Source organism: Condylura cristata, unplaced genomic scaffold (assembly GCF_000260355.1).
Source record: "Condylura cristata isolate star-nosed mole 26May11 unplaced genomic scaffold, ConCri1.0 scaffold00015, whole genome shotgun sequence".
In the NCBI taxonomy this organism is placed as follows: Eukaryota; Metazoa; Chordata; class Mammalia; order Eulipotyphla; family Talpidae; genus Condylura; species Condylura cristata.
In genome coordinates, this window is record NW_004567116.1 from 20878813 (window position 1) to 20899978 (window position 21166).

Sequence of the window (21166 nt, forward strand, 5' to 3'; positions counted from 1 at the left end):
AATTATAACAAGTAAAGACTAACTTTGGATTCCACTTTGATTCCTTCCATAAAAGTAATCTTTTGAAATTTCAAACTTCAGCCAAGCACTTACTCTATTTTTTCCCATGATGCATATGCTATTACCTTCATAAGGGAAAAAATGGGTCAAGCCCTGTTAGCTACTCAGAGTGTAGGTGGAAATCCTTTGACAAGTTTTCTGGGGATGCCTTTAACATGGGGATTGCTCTTGAGGTTCCAGGCAAAAAAAATAAAATTCTGACAGTAGCAATATCCCTTACAAAAAAATCTTTCACACCCACTAAAATGAAGGTTACAAAGGTGCCTGAAATCTAGCAATTAACCAATATCACTGCAAAGTTTTAGTGCAGAAAATCCTACACTGAGCCTACACAGTGCACACAATATGTTCCTCTTATGTTGCCAATATAAAAAGTAATTCTCCCAAATACAAATTAGGTATGAATTTTAATATTAAAATTGTTCTCTAAATTAGTCTATACATCCTGATACCTTTAGTCATTGTTTAATTTAATATCAATTTTTAGAGCATTTTTTAAATCAAATGATCTTATCAAAAGGAGTTTGATGTGTTAATGAATTTTTCAATGTAAAACAAAAACAGAACAGAATTACTGGAAAATGAAATAAGGCTTCTTATATGTTAACTAAATACCTTTTGGAATATATACAGCCCCAAATATGTTAATATAGTATGTAGGGCCTCAAAATGGAAACAAAAGTGAAAATATCGCTCCATAATAAAAAATGTAAGGACTGTAAACTCATTAAAAGGCATAGTATATTTAATCAGTTTATCTCCTATTTCTTAATATATATTTAGTGAGAAGTTTTTAGGCAGCCTGTTAGTTCTCTGTAGAACTTAAATTTAGACTAACAATATTATAACAAAGAATAGTTTGGAGTTTAGAAGAATCCTACTTATATTATGAAGTAGAAAACAAGATAAACTCAGAATTTTACAAACACATTTCTTGTCTATCAACATAGAAACTAGAAACCATCCATTTATTCATTGTACCCATATATGACAATCAATTATCTACTAAAGAATTTTAAAGGTACAGTCTCAAGTAAAAGGGAACTATACTGTAAGGAGCATTAACATATGGAAGTAAATCAAATGGATTAGTATGTTAAGGGTTTGGCTAAGGGTAGCATAAGGTGTGATGAGGAAGAGAAAAGGATATTAAATCAAGGTGGAAGTCACAGATGACTTTCAGAGGGACAGAATATCTAAACTTAAAAGAATAGTGGGGTAAATAACACTCCAGGTACATGAAAACAATAGAAATTGTTTCAATGTAACATGATGGGTTTTGTTATAGTTATTTTGCATTTCATGAAGAAACTGGATGGAGTCAGAGGAGATCAATCTAGACAGAGACAGAGGTCAAGTCTTCAATGGCCCCCTGTGATAAAGCCAAAAAGTTTATCTGAAAAATTATGGTTCATTACTGAAAACCTTCAAAAATTTTATTATGGAAAAATCCTTCTGTATAGAAGTATAACTTAAATAGCACATTTAACTTGATCAATGATAACTTGATACAACATTTTACTGGTACTCATAAGTGTTCATATGTCCTCTGAAATGAGTTCTCCTTCTCAAAATTAATTTGTAGTAATGCATTTTATTTAAGTAACAGTCAGTTCTTCCATACTTTATAAACATATTCCTATAATATATAATACTTCTGTTGTAATCGCTTGCTTAATATGTGTCTTTCCTGATAAAATAGGAAGGGATTATATTGGCCTTTTTATCCAACTATATTTCCAGAATGTTTAGGGCTTAATTCAATACTAAAATAGGGTTTCTTTAATAGAATGACATGAGTAACAAACAATACTAACAGAAAATAAGAATAGCTGTTCCAAAAATAATTTTAAGTTTGGGTTTAGAATATGTTTGGTATTTTTCCTTCCAGATTTTCCAACCTGATCTGTGGTGCAGAGACATTATGGTACAGAGACATTATCTTTGGGTTTTGAGCATTCCTCATATTGAAATGTGTATTAAATTTATATTGTATTCTCTTGAGACAAAAATAAAATACTAAAACACATAATCCAATTCAGTAGCTGCTTGTCTCAGTTTAACTTTAAATATCAGACAAAACTGGAGCTATAGAGCAGGAGAATTATACATCTAACTATAGCAAATTTATTTTTATTTAATTAGTTTATAGTATAAGAGAGAATACTATTGTTTTCAGTTTTTCATAAACTCAGAAGCCCAAACATAAAGGATTTCACTAATTTTTTCATATGTAATAAAATATGTCTCTAAATATGTACTGTTTATCCAAGATAAAATGAAGTCTTTCTAGGTATAGTCATTCTTATGCTGAACAAGCTGCTATTCTTATCCTGGTACCATATGGATATGTTCAAATGACGCAGGCAATAAAAATGGATTATCTTAAGTTTGTGAAGAGGTAATTCCATTTTCTCACAGCTATCATAATATGAAATATCATTTGCATTTCAAATATGCATGGCGACTTTATGAATCAGTTTTGTAAACTTTTAAGTTAAATATTCTAAGAAATAAACCTATAATACCACTTGGGAAGGAATGTAGAGGTGTTAATTATATAGATCTATACATACTGTCAGCAAGCAAAAATCTGAGTTTACTTGAAATATTACTTACACTTATCTCCACATGCTAGTAATAAGCTAAAAGGTAATAAGAAAGACATAAATCTATAGGCAATGAAGATAACTCAGGAATCAGCCTTTCAGAATTTTCAGATTTCAGGGGGGGGAAAGGTGTTAAAAATTAAACTCTGGAAAGCCTTCAACTTTCTTTAGTAAGAAAAAGTAAATTTTGGAAAACCAACAGCACATGAATATAGAAGCCTAGATTCAAAAAACAAAAAAACACACAAGAAGGCCTTCTGATTGACTGATGACATACATAAAATATGAGCTATTTTGGCCCAAAGTCAAGAATTGATGGAGAGATCACAACAGATAAAAACTAAACTTGGGATGAAAAATAGAAGGCAGTGATACAAATGGAACAGTCTTGGATATGTGACAGGTATAATTCTCAGTATTTACACTAAGAACCTGTAATAAAAGGCAGATGCCAGAATATTTTATAAAGTGAGGGCAATTGGCTATAGAGTCCCATACCCCTGATCTATTCATGTTAAGGAGCCAAGTAGAAAAAGCAGAAACAGTCAATCATCATTTGGTGTATGCCAGGAAAACTTTCCAGATTCAATAATAAATAGCATGATTATATTTTATCTTACATAGTAATTGTTATAATGTAGCAACTATATCTAGTTTTTATTAAAGAACTGTACAGTAAACACTTTAATGACAATTTTATTTAATCCCCATAACACAGAATGAGATTGATATTAATAGTACCTCACTTTGGAAATAATACTATGAACTCAGAAAGGTTAGATTGCCTATTTAAGACCTCACTAGTTCCAGAGCTTTACGGGGGAGAAGGAAAAGAAAGAGCAGACCTATAGAAAGAAGCAGACTTGCAATTCAAATGGCAATGGTTTAATTCTAAAATTTCAACTATTCTTCTATCATTGCATATGGACACTTGAAATAAGTCAGATCCAGATGAATGCAAAGGAGAGGGATACAGTTAGAGATAAAGAAGATTCAGAGACTCTGTTAAGCTGCAAACTTCCTGACAAGAAAAAAACAGGATATTCAAATAGTGTTAGTGGGAAAAGCTTAATGAAGAATCCAATTACAAATATATGACTAGATTAGGAAGATTCAAAAAGGGATTGAAAAAACATTCTGAAGCTAAAAGGTGAAAAGGGAAAGAAGTGGTGACTGGAATTCCACAGATCAGGGTATATTTGGTAACAGAAAGTCTGAACATGATCTTTGAAGAGGAATGGGGCCATTACTAATTCTCCTGATTTCACTCTGTGCTCTGACTTTTTACCAACGCCTCCCATTTGCTGAACCTAACCAAAATCTAAAAGACAAGGAAGCCTACAGAGAAATAAAAAAAAAATCTTCCAGGGATCAGGGTGACAAGAGTGGAGAAAAGAAGTTAGGAGAGTGAAGACTATTGGCATACTTGGTAGGAATTCACAAAAAGGTCTACCTAGAAAACTGAAAGACAAACAGTTCATATGCTGAAGGTGAGATCAAGTAAACTCTGAAGCCTGTTCTCAACTCTTCTTCAAGTTACTATTATATTTCCAAAGGAGAAAAGTTAAATTATTTTCAATGTCATACACTGTAAGCATTCTTATTAGACATTATGTCCTTATCACTTACTTTAAAACTCTATTCACTTCCTCAACTATGCATCCTTTATAGGCAGTGTTTATATGTCATATTCTATCTCCTTCATTGGAAAAAAATAGGCAAATTACAAGTTTAAGGGATGGCAATTTTCAGGTGGTTCTAATTATCAAGGCAAATTGGGTTTTCCAGGTAACAAGAGTCCTAGGTAGAATAAATGTCATTACAACATTAGTTTCTATTCTGTTTGAAACTTATCTATACATATTTCAAGTAGAGAGCTGGGTTGTTAATTAAACAGAGTTTCTGTCTTGAATGAACACTTAGTACACAATGTAAACAAATACGTGAAATTTAGTCATACTGCATAGTTAACTTGCAAAAAATGTTGATCGATATACATATTAAGAACTACGGTTGAGGGACCTCCCTAGTCCCTAGCACTATGAAGATTCCACAATCACTGCAGCACAAATTCAAGTCCCAGCCGTGAAGATAATACATATGGCACAGCAGACCTCTCCTGCCTGGCCTGCTGCTCCCCTTAGTAGAGTATTTCATTCTGTTTTACTTTCTACTCTGCCTCTAGTGAATCCTCTTAAACCTCTCCCTCCGTCTTTGGCCTACATCTCTGTTCTTGTAAGTATAAGTAAATAAATCTTGAAAAAATAAAAGACCTATGGTTTAGCTTGCAATACCATATATACATAAAATACAACATATGTATAACTATATCTATAGAGGCAAAATATAGAAGCAGATAAAACTAAATCAAAACAAACCCTAGAAATCTGACTGCAGAATTGGACTATCAGAAGAGTATGGAAAAATGGGGAGCCCAAGGCCTAGAGGATATGGCTGTCTTGGTATTGCCTATGCTGTGGTAGCAAACAAATGAAAAAGTGTCAACCTATTCCCTTACAGTTTTCCTGGATTTCTAGACTAACAGATATTATTCTTATAAATGTCTATATTCATACTGTCCTTAAAACATACTGTTTTCTTAGGGAAAGAAACTGTCAGTAAAATAGACACTGTATTGAATGGGGGAAAATTTTTGCCCATACTATATCTTATAAAAGGCTGTCAACCATAATATATAAGTAAAGCAACATGCCAAAAAGGAATCTTAAAAATAAAAAAAGAAGGCTGCTGAAAAGCAGTCTCTGAAGAAGACGTACATATAGCCACAAGGAACATGAAAAATGCACAATGTCACTTACAATCAGAGAAATGCAAATCAAAACCACAAGTTACTATCACACTGTTGAGAATGGTTCACATCAAAAAGACCAGTAACAATTGTTGGCAAGGATGTGGAGAAAAAGAAGCCTTTGCAGGGTTGGCGGGCATGTAAATTGGCCCATTCCCATGGGGAAAAAGTATGCAGTTCCTCAAAATGTTAAAAATGCATCAATCATGTGACCTGGCAATTCCACCCCATGTATCTATCTACTCTAAGAATAAAAAATACTAATTTGAAAACCTAAATGTATGCCTATGTTGACTGCTGCCTGTATTTATAATAGCTTAGTAATGGAAACAGCCCAACTGTTCAAAGACAAAAAGGTTGATGGGAAAATGTATTGTCTCTATCTATACAATGGAATATTAGTCAGATGTGGAATCAGGTGAACTGTGACATTAGAACGACATACATGGCACACAGGGCAATGCTAACTGAAGTCAGGAGGAGGAGGAAAATCCTGGATTGTATCCATTACATATGGAATATGGAAAAACATAACAAAGAGTCAGTAAAACCCAATCTATAATAAACTCTTAACATGTGACTGAAAATCTTAGGGAACCAAAGGGGTAGGTAATGAGGGGAGGGGTAAAGAGAAGGGGTTCAATGAGACATAGTGGAGGATTGTTGGGGCACTGGTGGTGTGCAGGAAGTGAAAGCAAACATTTGTAGAGCTGGAACCCAGAGCAGATACAAAGATGTAAGCCTACTTACCTCAATAATTATTACTTGGAAGAAAAAAAATATATATTGTGTTCATTCTTAGCCATAACCATAAATGCAATTAAACAACTATGGATTATGTGTTTCATCTATTTTCTGGTTACATAGTAAGGTCTGTAGACTATAATGTCATAATCCCTTTGGGAATATCAGAATTTACAGACTGACTGAAACCTCTAGGTACAATAAATTTTTTCCTCAAGTCCTGGAACTAAATACTTAGTAAAAGAGAGAGTCAAGTAATTTCACTTCTCGAAACAAACACCTTCCTTTGCAAGGCTGATTATCCTTTGGTCAAAGTTATATTTAATAATATTTAACGAGGCAAAACACAAAATCCCATGTTAGTAACACATGTATTATCAAAAATAGTGCAAAAGTGACAGACCATCATCAAGTGTTCTAAGTGATCTAGTTAATTTTTCCAAGTTGTCAATTTTTCATGTATGTTTATATTTATAAAATTCTTTCTCTTTGACAGAGCATAGCAGAACTGATCTTCTATGGATAGCAAAATTAATAACAGCTGTGACTCATATCTTATCCTAGCAGTCTAAATTTTAGGTAGAAAGGATAATGTATTCTTTTATATGAGATACACTGGCCACAGAGACAAAATGCCTGCATTTGAGTCCTAGCTTTGCTAGAAAATGCGACTGAATTGCTTCTGGTATAATGTGGTGTGATAAAAAGAACACAAGGGGCAAGCCTAAAGCAATAAGGTCTAAACTTGCCTTGCTCCTGGCCATATATGTGAATTTAACTCTAAATAACAAATGGTGTTTTCAAAGGATGAGAAGTTAAATGGCAGACTTAAAGATCTAAAGAATAGACTATGCAACTGTCATATGAGTAAACAGGTTGTAATTCGCCATTTAATGATCATGGGGTAAATGTTAATATGAAAGATGGAAGTCAACTCTTGATACACATTTAATCTTTTCTAAAAACAAACATTAACGAAACATCAAATGGTATTTATTGATATCTAAATATGTTCTTTAAAAATATAAAAGAATAGGGTCCTCTATGGTGGCGCATGGGTTAAAGCACAGCACTGCAAGCTAGTGGCAACCGCTTCAGTGCCAATTAGATCCCTGGCCCTGGAGGTGATCCAAGTGGCGCAGCAGACTCTGCAGTCTCACCCGCTGCTCCCCTCAGCAGTGTACTGCATCGATCTGCCTGTTCTGCTCCCCACTCTGTCTCTGGTGAATCCTCTCACCCTTCGGACCTCTGACTTGTACCCCAGTTCTGTATGCATAAATAAATATTGAATAAAAAAGTTTCTGCAACTTTAAAATATATACCTATATAAAGTTTCTGCAACTTTTATATATATAATAATCTTTTATATATATGCATATACATAGAGTTTCTATAGCTTTAATATATATAATAATCTTTATATGTGTGTGTGTATATATAAAGTATATGTGTATACATATATATGTATATGTATTTATAATATTATTTATATATATTTATTTTTATATATTATATATATTTATATATAATACATATAAATACTATTTATATGTGTGTGTATATATATATATATATAAAACAGAATACAGGAAAACAAAATCTCTTTTTATCAAAGGTATGATTAGACCATGCAGGAGAGCCAGTTAAGGAAATGGATAGGAATGATACATTCACACCCACTGTCTTAGACACATAAGAGAAAACCTAAAGAAATCATTAAACTGTATGGACAAGAATCCCTAGAGTCTGCTGAAAACAACTTTACCCCACCACCTTCTCACGCCTAGCCACCAGTATTCTTATACATCCATTTTGGGAATACAATTCCTATAATAACACCATGGACAGAAATGAATAGAATATGTCAAATATGCTCTGGCTGATAAAGAATGCCTTTACAATGAAAAGGCTAGAGAGTAAGAGATTACCATAGTAGCAGTTAAGAGTTTCATTCTGCAGTAAGAATAAGAAAAGAGAGCCCTCCTACTATTGACAAGGTGTTTTAAAAGGATTCCCAATGGCTAAAAAGTTTGTAAAGTGAAGACTATGTACCTCAATTAATTTTTGAGTTTAAAACATTCCAGTACTTCATGACTGAACAATAAGCAGGTCAAACGACCATCGATTCAAATAGTAAAAATGGCACCCATCAATACATGACCAAGATGGGGACTATAAGGAGATCCTGGAAGAGAAAAGAACTTTGTATTCAAGTTAAAGAAAATAACACTTTTGAAAATAATTTATTATAGTAAGCAGAAAAGCTTTGAGTGCTTATATGTTGTAGTTCAAAATTTTCATGAAATGCCTACTTTCCATGATATAAAACATTAAAATGAGCAACAGAACAAAAGTAAAATTGGTAGAAAAGAGAAAATCAACAAATTAATTATTGTTGTAAGAAAGATCACATTTAACAGTTGAATTAAAACTTGAACAAGAAAAAACCATAAGTAACCAGATATATAACATATATAACAATCTTGAAAAGATTTCCCATAATACTGCAGCAAAGTAAAAGTAACAGGAAATACTAAGAGAGTAAATAAAGGACTTGAAGAGATTTCCCATAATACTGCAGCAAAGTAAAAGTAACAGAAAATACTAAGAGAGTAAATAAAGGACTTAACGAACAGATATTAGAATTTCAAGCAACAAATATTAAGTACTTACAGGTAGAAAACAAGGGCAAGATGAAACTGTACAAAAGCTTTTCTTGGTAGAGAAAAGAACTGATCCAAAAGCCAAAATGTTAACTGTATATGGACAATTAACTAAAACAGATTAATTAATAATATTATTTAGTGAAATTTATAATTACCAAACATGTTCAAATGAATATATTCAGTAGACATCCAGCCTACACAAGGGGGAAAGAAGTAACAGATTACCTTGGAAAAGAAAAAATAAACTGGGTTACCTCAAACTTCCCCACAATACTACATGTCAGATGGAGAAAAAAAAAAAAGTAGCATATAGAATATATAAAACTTCCCAAATTCTATGCTAAATGAAATTAATGCCAACATAAGAAAGTATGAGTAACACTTTCCCAGGATTACAAACCAAAGAGGTCTCCCTTTCACAAATACACATAAAAACATAATGAAATCTATAATCAATTAACTGATATGAGCCCATATGAAACACTCAAAAAATGGGGCTTATGGTATTATAAAGTCTAGTAGAAGGCATTGAAATGAATGAAACAGACCTAAGTATAAATTATTTATATTATGATTACTAGATAACATAAATGGTAATAATTGTTGAAATAGTATATGTTTATGTCTAAAATTCAAGATAATATTTTAAAAATCAAGGAAGTGGAGAAGATAGGAAAATAAAAATGTAACAGTGATATCCATATTTATTTTCTCTGTTATAGAAAATATACTCAGATTTAATTGCATAAAGATCATCTGGTATTTGTTGTTTATAGGAAATACATTTAAATTAATATAGCACAGGGATATTTAAACAATAGTAATATGGACATGGATAAGGTTATTTTAGAATGAGAAGTCTAATACATTATAACTACATGAAGAAAATGCTCTATATCCAATAAATTTTAAAGTATTTTAATAAAATATGAATGTGCTGAAATATAAATATTATTGATTTTATAAAGTATGCATGTATATGCATACATAATGAACACACACATACACACACATCAAAAATGGTTCTTGGGAATTACATCAAATTGGTAGTAGCAGAATCATAAATTATTTTATTTCCCCTGTCAGTACTTCATTGTATCTTGTTATTTTAACTGAGGAAAAAAGAAAACATATGCAAAACATGGAATAAATGAAAATCTATCAATTTTCTGGATTAGGATACAGGATGAAAGTTAATTCTTTCTAAATTATGTATCCAAAGTAATTGATCAACATGATATCTTAATCTTGTCCAAGATATTCCAACATTTAAATGTATAAAAAGCAAAAAAAAAAAATTTTAAATGTACATACAAGAGGAAGTAAATACAATTTAATGAAATACTGATAAATAAAAAGATGAATGAGGAATAAATTACAGAAAAACAATTCTGATTAAGGCAGCAGAATTATACTTTGGTCTAAGTATTTATATTTTTCTGTTTATTATAAGTTTGTTCTAATGAGTGTATCTACTTTTATAAGTTTTCTGAAATTTTAACTTATACCACTTTTAATCTACTTAAAAATTATAGTCAAATAATGGACTCAATTAACTAAATTTCTCATATATATTCTCATGCATATTTTGGTCTACAGTGAAATAAGGTAGGTATTCATAAAAAAGAACATATTTTTATTTTTTTAATTTATGTATGCCTATAGTCTCCAAACTTGGTATACAGGTCATACATATATCATGCCTAAATTCAGAAGGAAAAAATATTGCTTTAAAAACTGTCTTCCTACATCCATCTTTTCCTACAGTAAAAATCAACCAAAACCCCTATTGCTGCAATTTAAATGTGTTTCCTCTTGCACAGCTTTCAGAGGCAATCGGGAAATGTTTCAGTTTTTAAACAACAGGTGATCTGACATGTCATCTTTTGTGAAAGAGCTAAAATGGGTTAGCCTAGAATTCAGGCTTCCTAAGAATTACTGAGTTTTCTGTGAAAATGTTTCTATTTCTGACTTAGGTTTGACAAAGCAAAAAACATTTTTCAGAAGTATGAACTACTCTATGAAAACATGAAGTTAATAAATGAAAGAAATTATTCTATTTCCTTGAGATGTTCACATTGAAATGACAAATCATTGCCTTTGTGTACATATTGTAATTACATATATATTTTTAAGAAGATAGTTTTTCCAATTTCTTCATCCTTCTTACTTATCAGCCATCTAAACAACCAACCAATTACCCATCTACCCATCTATCCAATCATCTTCCTTACAATTAAATTTCTCATATATATTCACATGCATATTTTGTTCTACAGTGAAATAAGGTAGGTATTCATAAAAAACAACATATTTTTATTAAATTTTTCTTACACCATTAATTGTTGTAGAGTGTCTGATTTCTCCTCTCAAGTGTAGTCTCCATATTCCTCCCAGCACCATAGCCACCTGTGATCTATCACCATAGTCCTCTGTGCTTTTCCACTAGTTTTGATCCCCTCTCTCTCCCTCCCCGCTGTATTCCTCATATCTATGGTCAGCTTGCAAGCTTTGTCTTTTTCCTGACCCTTTGTCTGGTTCCTCTGTTTTCCACAGATAAGTGAAAACTTCTGATATTTACCATTTTTTCTTCTGGCTAATTTCACGTAGCATAGTCCCTTCCCATTCCATCTAATATCACATCTATTTCTTGGTATTCATGTAGAGATGTGATGATAAAATCTTTGAGTGTGGTACTTTGTTGTTGTTATTGCTGTTTCAAAACAGTGCCTAAAGAGTGTTCTTTATTTAAGTTTTTTTTTTTTTTTAAATGTGCCTACAGCTATAGGTAAGAGGTGTGTAAAGGTGAGAGAATTCACCATTCAGAGTGGAGAGCAGAACAGGTAAGATTTACTGAAATACAGTGCTGTAAAGGGAGCAGCACTATAAAGGGAGAGGCTTACTGTGCCATATGTGGGTTAGCTTTCTTGCTAGGGATGAAACTCAGATTGTAGTGGTGACAGTGCTCAGAATTAACGCTAAGGCCACCAGGGAGGCCCATAAAGAGTACTTGAAACAGTGCTCAGAGTACTAAGGGATAGTGCTGAGAACAGGGACAGCTCTTCTCATCCTCATGCACAACTGAAATACCACTTGGGCTCAGGGTCCAATAATAAGGACAAACAGGAGACTGGGGAAAAGGAAAGAGTTTCAAGAACTAAACATGGCCAGCTGTTTCATCCCAGATAGTGTCCACAGTGTCCAGAAGTCCCAAACAAAGAACACTCATGGAAGATGTGGTGACACTATAGCTGCCCACAGAAGCAGTTTGAAGGCTGGGCCAGATGTCAAATTAAGCAGCTAATGACGGGCTCATTAGCAACAAGATACGGTGCTGGAGGAGCAAAGGTTATGATCTTTGTGCAAAGGTTATGGTCTTTGTAAGCTTTGAGATACTAGGCTAAACCCGACAATGCCTCTTTAAGATGACTTCAGAGACAGAGCTAGAGGCAGACAGAGCAGCCCAATCTCTCTGAAGGTCTCCAGATCTAGAAGTCTACAGAGGTCTGGTGAAGCCAAAGGAGGTCATCTGTTGAATATGTCTCTCTTCAGAAGCTGTCTATAAAATCCTTCTTCTTTGAAGGTGGTCCAAATAAATCTTCTTCAGAAGCTAGCTGATAACTGCTGCTTCTCTCTTTAGAGGCCATCTCCTGATTCTCTTCCTTTAGGAGACCAGCTGCTGACTGACCACTCTTTAGAGGCTAGATGTAGACTCACTTATGTCTCTCTTCAGAGACCAACTGCTAACTCCTTGTTCTTTCTTTGGAGACTGGCTATTGACTTCTCTCTTCAGAAGTTAGCTGTCCACTTACTCAGGCTTTCTCATAGTTCTGCCTTGTATCTTCAGGGTCTTCGACCCTTGAGCCTGATTGATCTGTTTAGCCCCAATCAGCTTATTTTTCATTTTCAAACCGAGTGACAGCTAGAGAGATCAAATCAGATTGGTCCATTTAGCTCAAATCTGACCAGTATATTTAGGATCCTACCACTAGATATAAAAGGACGAAAAGTCCACCCTTGCCTGCACTTAGGTCAGTGTAGACTTGAAGGCCTGTTTGCTCCAGGGAGCCAACTTAAACCTAGCTCCTCTGTCCACAGGTGGTAGGCTGAGGCCAGCTCTCTCAGCTCCAACAACGTATTTGAGGCCTCTACCTCAGTACCACAGAAATCTAGTTACAGTTTGTTTTTCTTGGATTGTTTTTTCTAACCGTTGTTTTTCATACCTCCCTGCACTATTAATTTCTTCTTTCCCAAGATGTACATGAAAATGTACAGAGAAATGAACACACAAAATCTGACACAAATTTAAGGATGTCTCCTTAAATACTGACACTTTTAGTCAGATGAGATAGGTTTTAAGCAGATTATATATATATATATATATATATACACAAATATTATAAGATGTCCACCCAAAAATAGATGAGAATATCCTTGTCTCCATATACTCACTTTCAAAAGTGCCATGTATTTATAGTCTGGTCAAGCATAAAATATTTTACTATTATTATTTTAATGTCATTTCCCTCATTAATGCTACTGATGTACAGTATTTTTCATACCTTAATTTTCTATGAATGACCCTTCTATATCCTTTGCCTAATTTTCAGATTGGAAATGGTTATCATCAATTTTGGAAGGACTCTTCCTGTATGGTAAATATTGATGGGGTCAGGATGCATTGCCTTAAAATACAGTACTTTAACACACAGAATATTTTTAACTAGAGAAATATGAGAAAGGACAGATACAGGAATAACTTTCTTTTCTTCCCCAGAAACAGGTCATAAGACCCTCATTAAGATACCTTCCCAATAATTAAAGGGAAGAAGAATCCTTGTTTGTGAAAATAAGGGGGCAAGGCGAGGAATCTGAATGAATGGGTCTTGCTAAATTCCTTGTTTACTATAGCCAACTCATATATTTTTTTACATATTTTCCCACAATTTTCATTTTCTTATAAAGGTCCCTGTGTCACATAAAAATTTAGATTAAAAACATATTTACGTTATAATCTCGTTAATCTGTCTTTCATTACAGGGGTGTGAGTTGTAAATTGATAAGGATTGATAAAAAAGATAGTCTCCCTCCCATAAAATACAACTCTTGCCAGCCATCTAAATAATTAATACTTCTTTTCCAACATTACTGTTCAGAAGTTTTGTGATATGCTTTTTGCCATATATTCGTTAAAATTGTATATAGTAATTTTCATTATTTTTATAGGTCTGTGATTTCTATTCTTAAGAAATTCTCTTATCCTAAGATTGTATATATAATTTCTTCAATTTTCTGATAAAAGTTCTGTTTTCAATTTTCATACTTTTATATCTGAAAGCTAATTTGTATTTTCATTTAAAATAGAGGACCATTCTATTTTTTCAAGTTTGGTAGACATTACAGCAACACTACATATATAATAATTATTTTCTCAAAGAATTAAATTATGTAGCAAATTATTTTATACAGTGGATTCAATATGAATTCTCTCCTTCACTAATATAATTACCTATACTATGCCAATAGCATATTAGTTATTATAGTGACTTTATGTGATGGTCTTATTTGAGGCATGCTTTCTCTCTTTCTTTTATTCTAAGTGATCCTGTCATTAATTCCCTGCTCTTTCAGAAATAAAATATATTTTTCCTATTACTCTATATATTTATTACTTAAGTAGATATTTAAGTTTGTATTTAAACATCATATCATATCACCTCATTAATTTTACAATTAAATCCTTTGGGTATTTAAGAATTCAGTCAATCAGTATGAAAAAGGCTATTGGCTTTTCTATTCTTAATTTCATTGCCAGATCATCCAAAACTATTTATTAAAAATAATGTTTATAGAAATTAGTCTATATTTACTTCCTGATTTTGACATAATTGTGCTTCACCTTAAGAGTTCGTCTTTTGGGAAAATAACTGTTTTCCTTTGGTTAACAGAGATATTTTAAATTTAACTAAAATTATATTTTATTCCTATTTAACTTAGAAAGTTTTAATGAAAAATGTTTGTCAGATTTATTCAGGAGTACAGGGAGGGCTCATATCACCATATTAATGGTATGTTGATAAACACAATGGTCATCAATAATTAACTCACTATTTTTGTTAAAATTTCTAAGTTAAGGGCCCTCCATGGTGGCACAGAGGGTTAAAGCACAACACAAAGAAGCTTAAGCCACTTCCTCATGAGTTCGATTCCCGCCTACCCCAGAGGAGATCCACATGGCGTGGCAGATCTCTCCTGACCCGCCTGCTGCTCCCCTCAGCAGTGTACTTCGTCAATCTGCCTGTTCTGTACCCCACTCTGTCTCTGGTGAATCCTCTCACCCTCTGTATCTCTGACCTGTACCCCAGTTCTGTACGAATAAATAAATAAATCTTTAAAAAAAAAATTTCAAAGTTAAATAGGAATAAAATATGTATTAATAATTAAATTATTTATTAATTAAATAATGAATGAATTAGATATGCTAGCATTTCCTTCTGAAATACATATTTATATACTTTAGTGAACTTGGATTTCCTTTATTTTTCTTTAATACTATATAAAGTTTAAATATTCAAAACTATGCTGATTCACCATAAAATGAACTGAAGTTTTCACTTTTAACATGACTGCTACTAGTAAAAGTCATTGCTTTTTCCTACTCTTTAAGAGTCAGATACAAATTGCAAGTATTTTTGGTCATTGTGAAATGTATTTTATTTACTATCCTAATCCATTTTATGGTTAATAGACTATTTACAGTCTGTAATTACAAAAGGGATACCTGCACCCCTATGTTTATTGCAGCACTATTTACAATTGGTAAGATATGAAAACAACCCAGTGCCCATAAATGAATGACTGTATCAAAAAGATGTGGTATATATACACAATGGAATATTACTTGGTAATCAAAAAAGATTAACTCATGCCATTCACAGCAACATAGATGGAGCTGGAAGGGATTATACTTAGTGAAATAAGCCAAAATGAAAAAGAAAAGTACCAAATAGTTTCACTTATAGGAGAAATGCAGGGGATCCAAATTAAGGATCTGGGGAGAAAAAGTATAATTATAATAAAGTAAAAATGAAAATCAGTAGGCAACTATAAACTAGAGACAGTCTGCAGGTGCAGAGGAGGAAGTAGGAGCAAAACAGGGGTGGGAAGAGCACAAGAAACTTTGGTGATGGTGCATGGTGAACTGGTGGTGGGAAATTCAGAGATTACACTCAAGATGACAAAGCATACATTGTATAAAAATGAAGAATGGTGTAAAAATATGTAAAATAATAAAATAAATAAGTAGAATAAAATGGAAATGAAAGCACATATACACACAAAAAAATTTTTTTGTACTACCTCTGGGAGGAAATACTTAGTGAAGCATCACTTCCTACAAATGAAAACAAATTGCAAGATGGTAAACCTAAACCAAGTTCTGTACAACTCAGCACCAAAATTTAAAAATTATACAAAAGTATTACTTACGGATATAATTCTGAAAGTTGTTCAGCTATTGTGTAAGCCACTGGATCTCTGTCTAAGGCAAACAGGGTAATATCTGATTCCTTCTGTAGAATAGCTCTCGTGTGTCCTCCAGAGCCAAATGTCATGTCTAGAAAAACCTAGCCAACAAGAAAAGGAAATTACAACTTAGCATGAATGTTCTTGCTAACTAACCTAATTTATAGAGGCACACAATAATTTTCAAGTTGATGGCAGTAGAAAACAATTATAATCATTTGGCATACACTTCCACTTATCATACACGAGATTGGTTCAATTTTGAGTGATCAGGGCAAATGAACAAGTCAACGTATCAGTAAAATGACAATATCTGGCAAAAGGTAGCAAGTTAAGACCAAACATTTCCATTCACAATCAGAATTCCCATATTGTTGAGCTGGTAGCTTTTTATTGCTTTCCTGTACCTGGCTCTTTCTAATAATTCCAACAATTTCTCATCATTTGGGTATATCCACATTTTATGTATCAATGTTACTAATCCTTTATAATAAAAGTATAGATATTCAAGGGTGTGGGAGAGAAAGGGATGGAGCAAGAGAGAATATACTAACAGAGTCACAAAAAAGTCTTTTAAGACATAAACTAAAAAAAAATGGAAAAAAAAAAGGGTCCTCCCTTGTGGCGCAGTGGGTTAAAGCATAGCACTAAGAATATCTATACTTTTATTATAAAGCCACTTCAGAATGAGTTTGATCCCCGCATGTCTAGGAGGTGACCACATGGGGTGGCAGACCTCTTCTGACAAACCCCCCCGCTCCCCTCAACAGTATACTTCACCAGTCCACCTGTTCTACTCCCCACTCTGTCTCTAGTGAATTCCCTCACTGTTCCTGCACCTCTGGCCTGTACCCTAGTTCTGTATGCACAAATAATCTTTTTTTTTTAAATGAAAAAAACAAAAAACAAATCTGACCTGGGAAAAAGCTCAGAACATACATCAAAACACGTAAGTTCTAGTTTTCTAAGTAGCTATATGTTTTTGGGAAAGTCACATAAACTTATTAGTATTTTCTTATTTCTTCAGGATTGAAGAAGGAAGGTCTAGAAAAGAAGATATCATTAGTATCCTATCTAATTGGTATAGTGACATAATGATCCCAAGACACTTTTGAGAGAGGAAGACTTGCAGTATAATTTTAGCAGGATAATAGGACATGATGTTCAGCAATGTTTGTCTTTAAGTGTTTGGATCATTTTAGATATAAAATACAGTTTACTGGATCTGAATCTACCTTTTGGCTATTTTATTTGGTCATTCTAAAGAAAATAGGTGACAGGTGGGCAATGAACCATATGCTGACCATAAGACATGCTGACATATCTGAGAACAAGTTAGTTTGCTGGTGGTTTATGTGGAAGTCCAGACACCCACAGCACGTCCTCACAGAGATGAGTTTATTGTGCCCTTTCATTAATTTTTATTGGTATTATGAAAATAAAAACAATTACTCTGATTATATTAAAACCATGAGAAATAACATATGCTACATGCAGCACTTTGAGAAATATTTTAAAATATGTCCAAATGTACATCTTTTTTAAAAATGTGTACATTGCACAAAAATAGAAAATTCTTGTAATGTACTTGAACAGTTCCCTCCTCTGAACACTACAACTTAGGTCAGGATGAGTGACCACAAAGAAAGACAATTATTCTTTAATTGTTCTAAGATATGCTGAGTCCCATCCTCTGATCAAGACCTCAAGAAAGTTATTCTGCTATTCAGAGTATAATAAGTAAGAAATCACCTGATTGAAAATGAGATGAGGGAGGATATAAAATATGAGAAATGTAAAAGTAATAAAAATGTACAAGCACATCTTTTTTAAAAAAAATATTTTTAGTATAAACCCATCTTGTACATCTAACCCTTAACCAACACAAAAGATATGGTGACATATATTTTTCATCATTTAAGGCAATTTTAAAACAACACTTGAAAGCCTTATTACTGTATGGTTGTTAGGAGTACATATATAAGATGAAATAATTAATTTTTCCAATATGTAAAATTATTTTATGCATTCAAGACTAGGTAAAAAGCTTCTACTTTTGTAAGTTACTTCAGGTTTTATTTGCTAGGGATTAACATAATTTAAACAAAAAACATTTCCTAGGAAAAACCATAAATCACTTTTCTTATATCCCAAAATCAAATCTTACAATACCCATGGATTTAAACTAAGAATATATCAAATAAAATAATTTGCATATGATTACATTATCCCAAGCCAAGAAAGTCCCAATCAATTTATTTTTTTAAACTCCTCATCATTAAAAATATTCTGGGAAATGTGAGATAATCATAATTTACATGATTATTTTTTAATAGATCATGATTATGCCCTTGGAGATGTACTGATAATCAAGGAAGCTTCCATAAGAAGAAAAATAACCTATTATTACCAGTCAAGTGTAACACCAAAGCAAAATGGGGAAACAAATGGGAATTATGAAACTAGAAATGAACCCCACCATATGTCCTGGTTTAATAGGGAATTGGAATCAACTTTCATTTTACAAATTCTAATATAAGTTGTTCATAAAAAATGAGAACATCAGTTTTATTTGTCACCCAGAATTCCAATTCCAAAGGCAGACAACTAGGTCACTAACATTAGACCACATTCAAAGATTTATAAAAATTAATAAAGAGAACAATTTTTTTCTTAAGAAGTTCTCAAGAACAAATAAATGTGTTCTTTTATATCAAGGAACTCATTTCTATGTACCTCTTATACACATTTAAATGTATTTTCTAAAGCTCCAAACATACAGAGTCTATCTTTGAAATTATTTGTTATAATCTAAAAAGTTAAATACAGGTTTGCCACTGAGAGTTCATTCTTTATAATCCTGGCTCAATTACTTTAATTCTTTAAGCTTCATTTGCTTCATCTAAGTATAAAATATACCTCTGTTTACCTCACAGAGATTGACAAGGTATTTTATTCCTCCTACAAATAATGAAGTGTTAATAGGTTTTACATTTACAGAAACTAAGAATACAATGAACGAGTAAGAAGCAACTGCAGGAATTGAATCCAGGTATACCTGGCTCTTAAACCTATGCTTTTTCTCACATCATTCTTCCTCTGCATTAAATCTGAAAAATCTGTTATTTGTATGCTGCTTTAAGATTTACCAAGTATTAGTGTTTTCCCATCTGGTCTAACAAAAGCTCTATAAGGGAGTATGAACAAAATGATTTCTATAAGAGAAAATTCAGATGCGGAAACACAGTGTGACTTCATTAAGATCACCTTACTACCTTACTATTAAGAAGAAGGGAAAAAGGAATAGAAGTGAAAGAAAGAAAAAAAAAAGGGGGGGGGGGATGAACAGCATGAAAAGAATCATGGTAGGATTAAAGAAAAGTTTATTTTTTTTAAAGCTCAATTATTCCCATTGGAACTCAAAGCCTGGAAAGTAATGTCTTTGTGTAGCAGGACAACATTTGATCTCTCTCTCTCAACCCACTCTCCCTTTTATATAGTTACCTATCAACTTAGACCTTTAGAATATCTGTATCTTGAAGATTTTACATGGGAGAAAAACAAAACTTTTTATTCTTTCTATTATTTAAAGATAATCACTTTTCTGTATTTTAGCAAGACAAAAATAAATAAAGTTCAGAAAGCAAATGTTAGTTTTCATGGATAGTATTATATTTAAGGAAAAGAGATTTCTCTAAAATGGTGTCAAAGATAGATGGAAAGATGGGAAAACTCCAAGAAAGCATTGAACCTATGAAGTGACTGACAAGTGATAAAATCTCAAAACAGCAGACTGGACTGTGAACTGAGGGAGGACAAACCCTCAGTCACCGGGTTCTGAGTGTTATCAGAGATTCAGGTATCCCTCTAAACACATGAGAAGCAGGACCTTCAGTCCTCTGGGTTCTAACTGTGGCATGAGCTGACAAGATGTAAGGTTTCTACATAGTCTGAATGGTGTATGGAGTCAGGAAGACGAGTGAGATTAATGGTTTCTTGTACAGGGGCTCGTAATGAAAATGCTGGTGGCTTAAAGAAGAAAATAGCACTTGGGGAAGAGATTCATAACTATAATTCTCAAAATTTGCCTCTAATTAAATATCATAGTATCAGAGAAGATGCCCAGTAGTAGATGCCATCGTAGATGCCCAGTGTATATTTAACGTTGTAAAATGAAAAAAGAACTCAAGTTTCCCAAGGTACTGATGATAAACACAGCAATACTCATTTGCATATATGAATCCAAAATACTATTTAAGATATAGGACTCAGCACACAGGGCTACATAAAATAGTCACAGGATGTTCAACTATTATCATTTAATTAACATCAATGTATTCCTAATATTACAAATTGAAATATTAATGAACAGAACTTATCCAGAACATTAATAAGGATCTATAATTAATTATACTATAATTCCACAGCACATTTTTATTTGCTGAGTAGTCTCCTTTACATTTGAAATTTAAAAAAAAATTAACATTTCTTAATTTAGATTAGCTCTTTTAATCAAATGCAAGTAAATGACATTTTATTCCCATGGTCTTCTAAATATCAAAGAAATAATTAGGTCTACCTTTCACCAAGATGAGTCACACTTTAACAGTTGAGTTCCAGACGTGGATCTGCTATGGATCAGGTACAGTCACAGAATTTCAGAGTTCAGAGGGACATGGCAGACTTTTTATTCCACCCCCTCATTTTACTTATGAGGAGATCAAGACTTGCAGAGGGTAGCTGGTAGCTAGTTG

At 32.8% G+C, this 21166-nt stretch overlaps 1 protein-coding gene across 5 annotated transcripts in view; it reads right to left on the minus strand.

Moving 5' to 3' along the window:
* Positions 1–21166, minus strand: part of METTL15 (methyltransferase like 15) — a 161591-nt gene that overhangs the window by 68662 nt on the left and 71763 nt on the right. For all 5 annotated transcript variants that reach the window (XM_012725040.1, XM_012725041.1, XM_004683586.2 and 2 more), the window contains one exon: positions 16377–16513. In XM_012725040.1, the coding sequence (XP_012580494.1) occupies positions 16377–16513 (137 nt within the window). The remainder of the gene's footprint in view (positions 1–16376; positions 16514–21166) is intronic.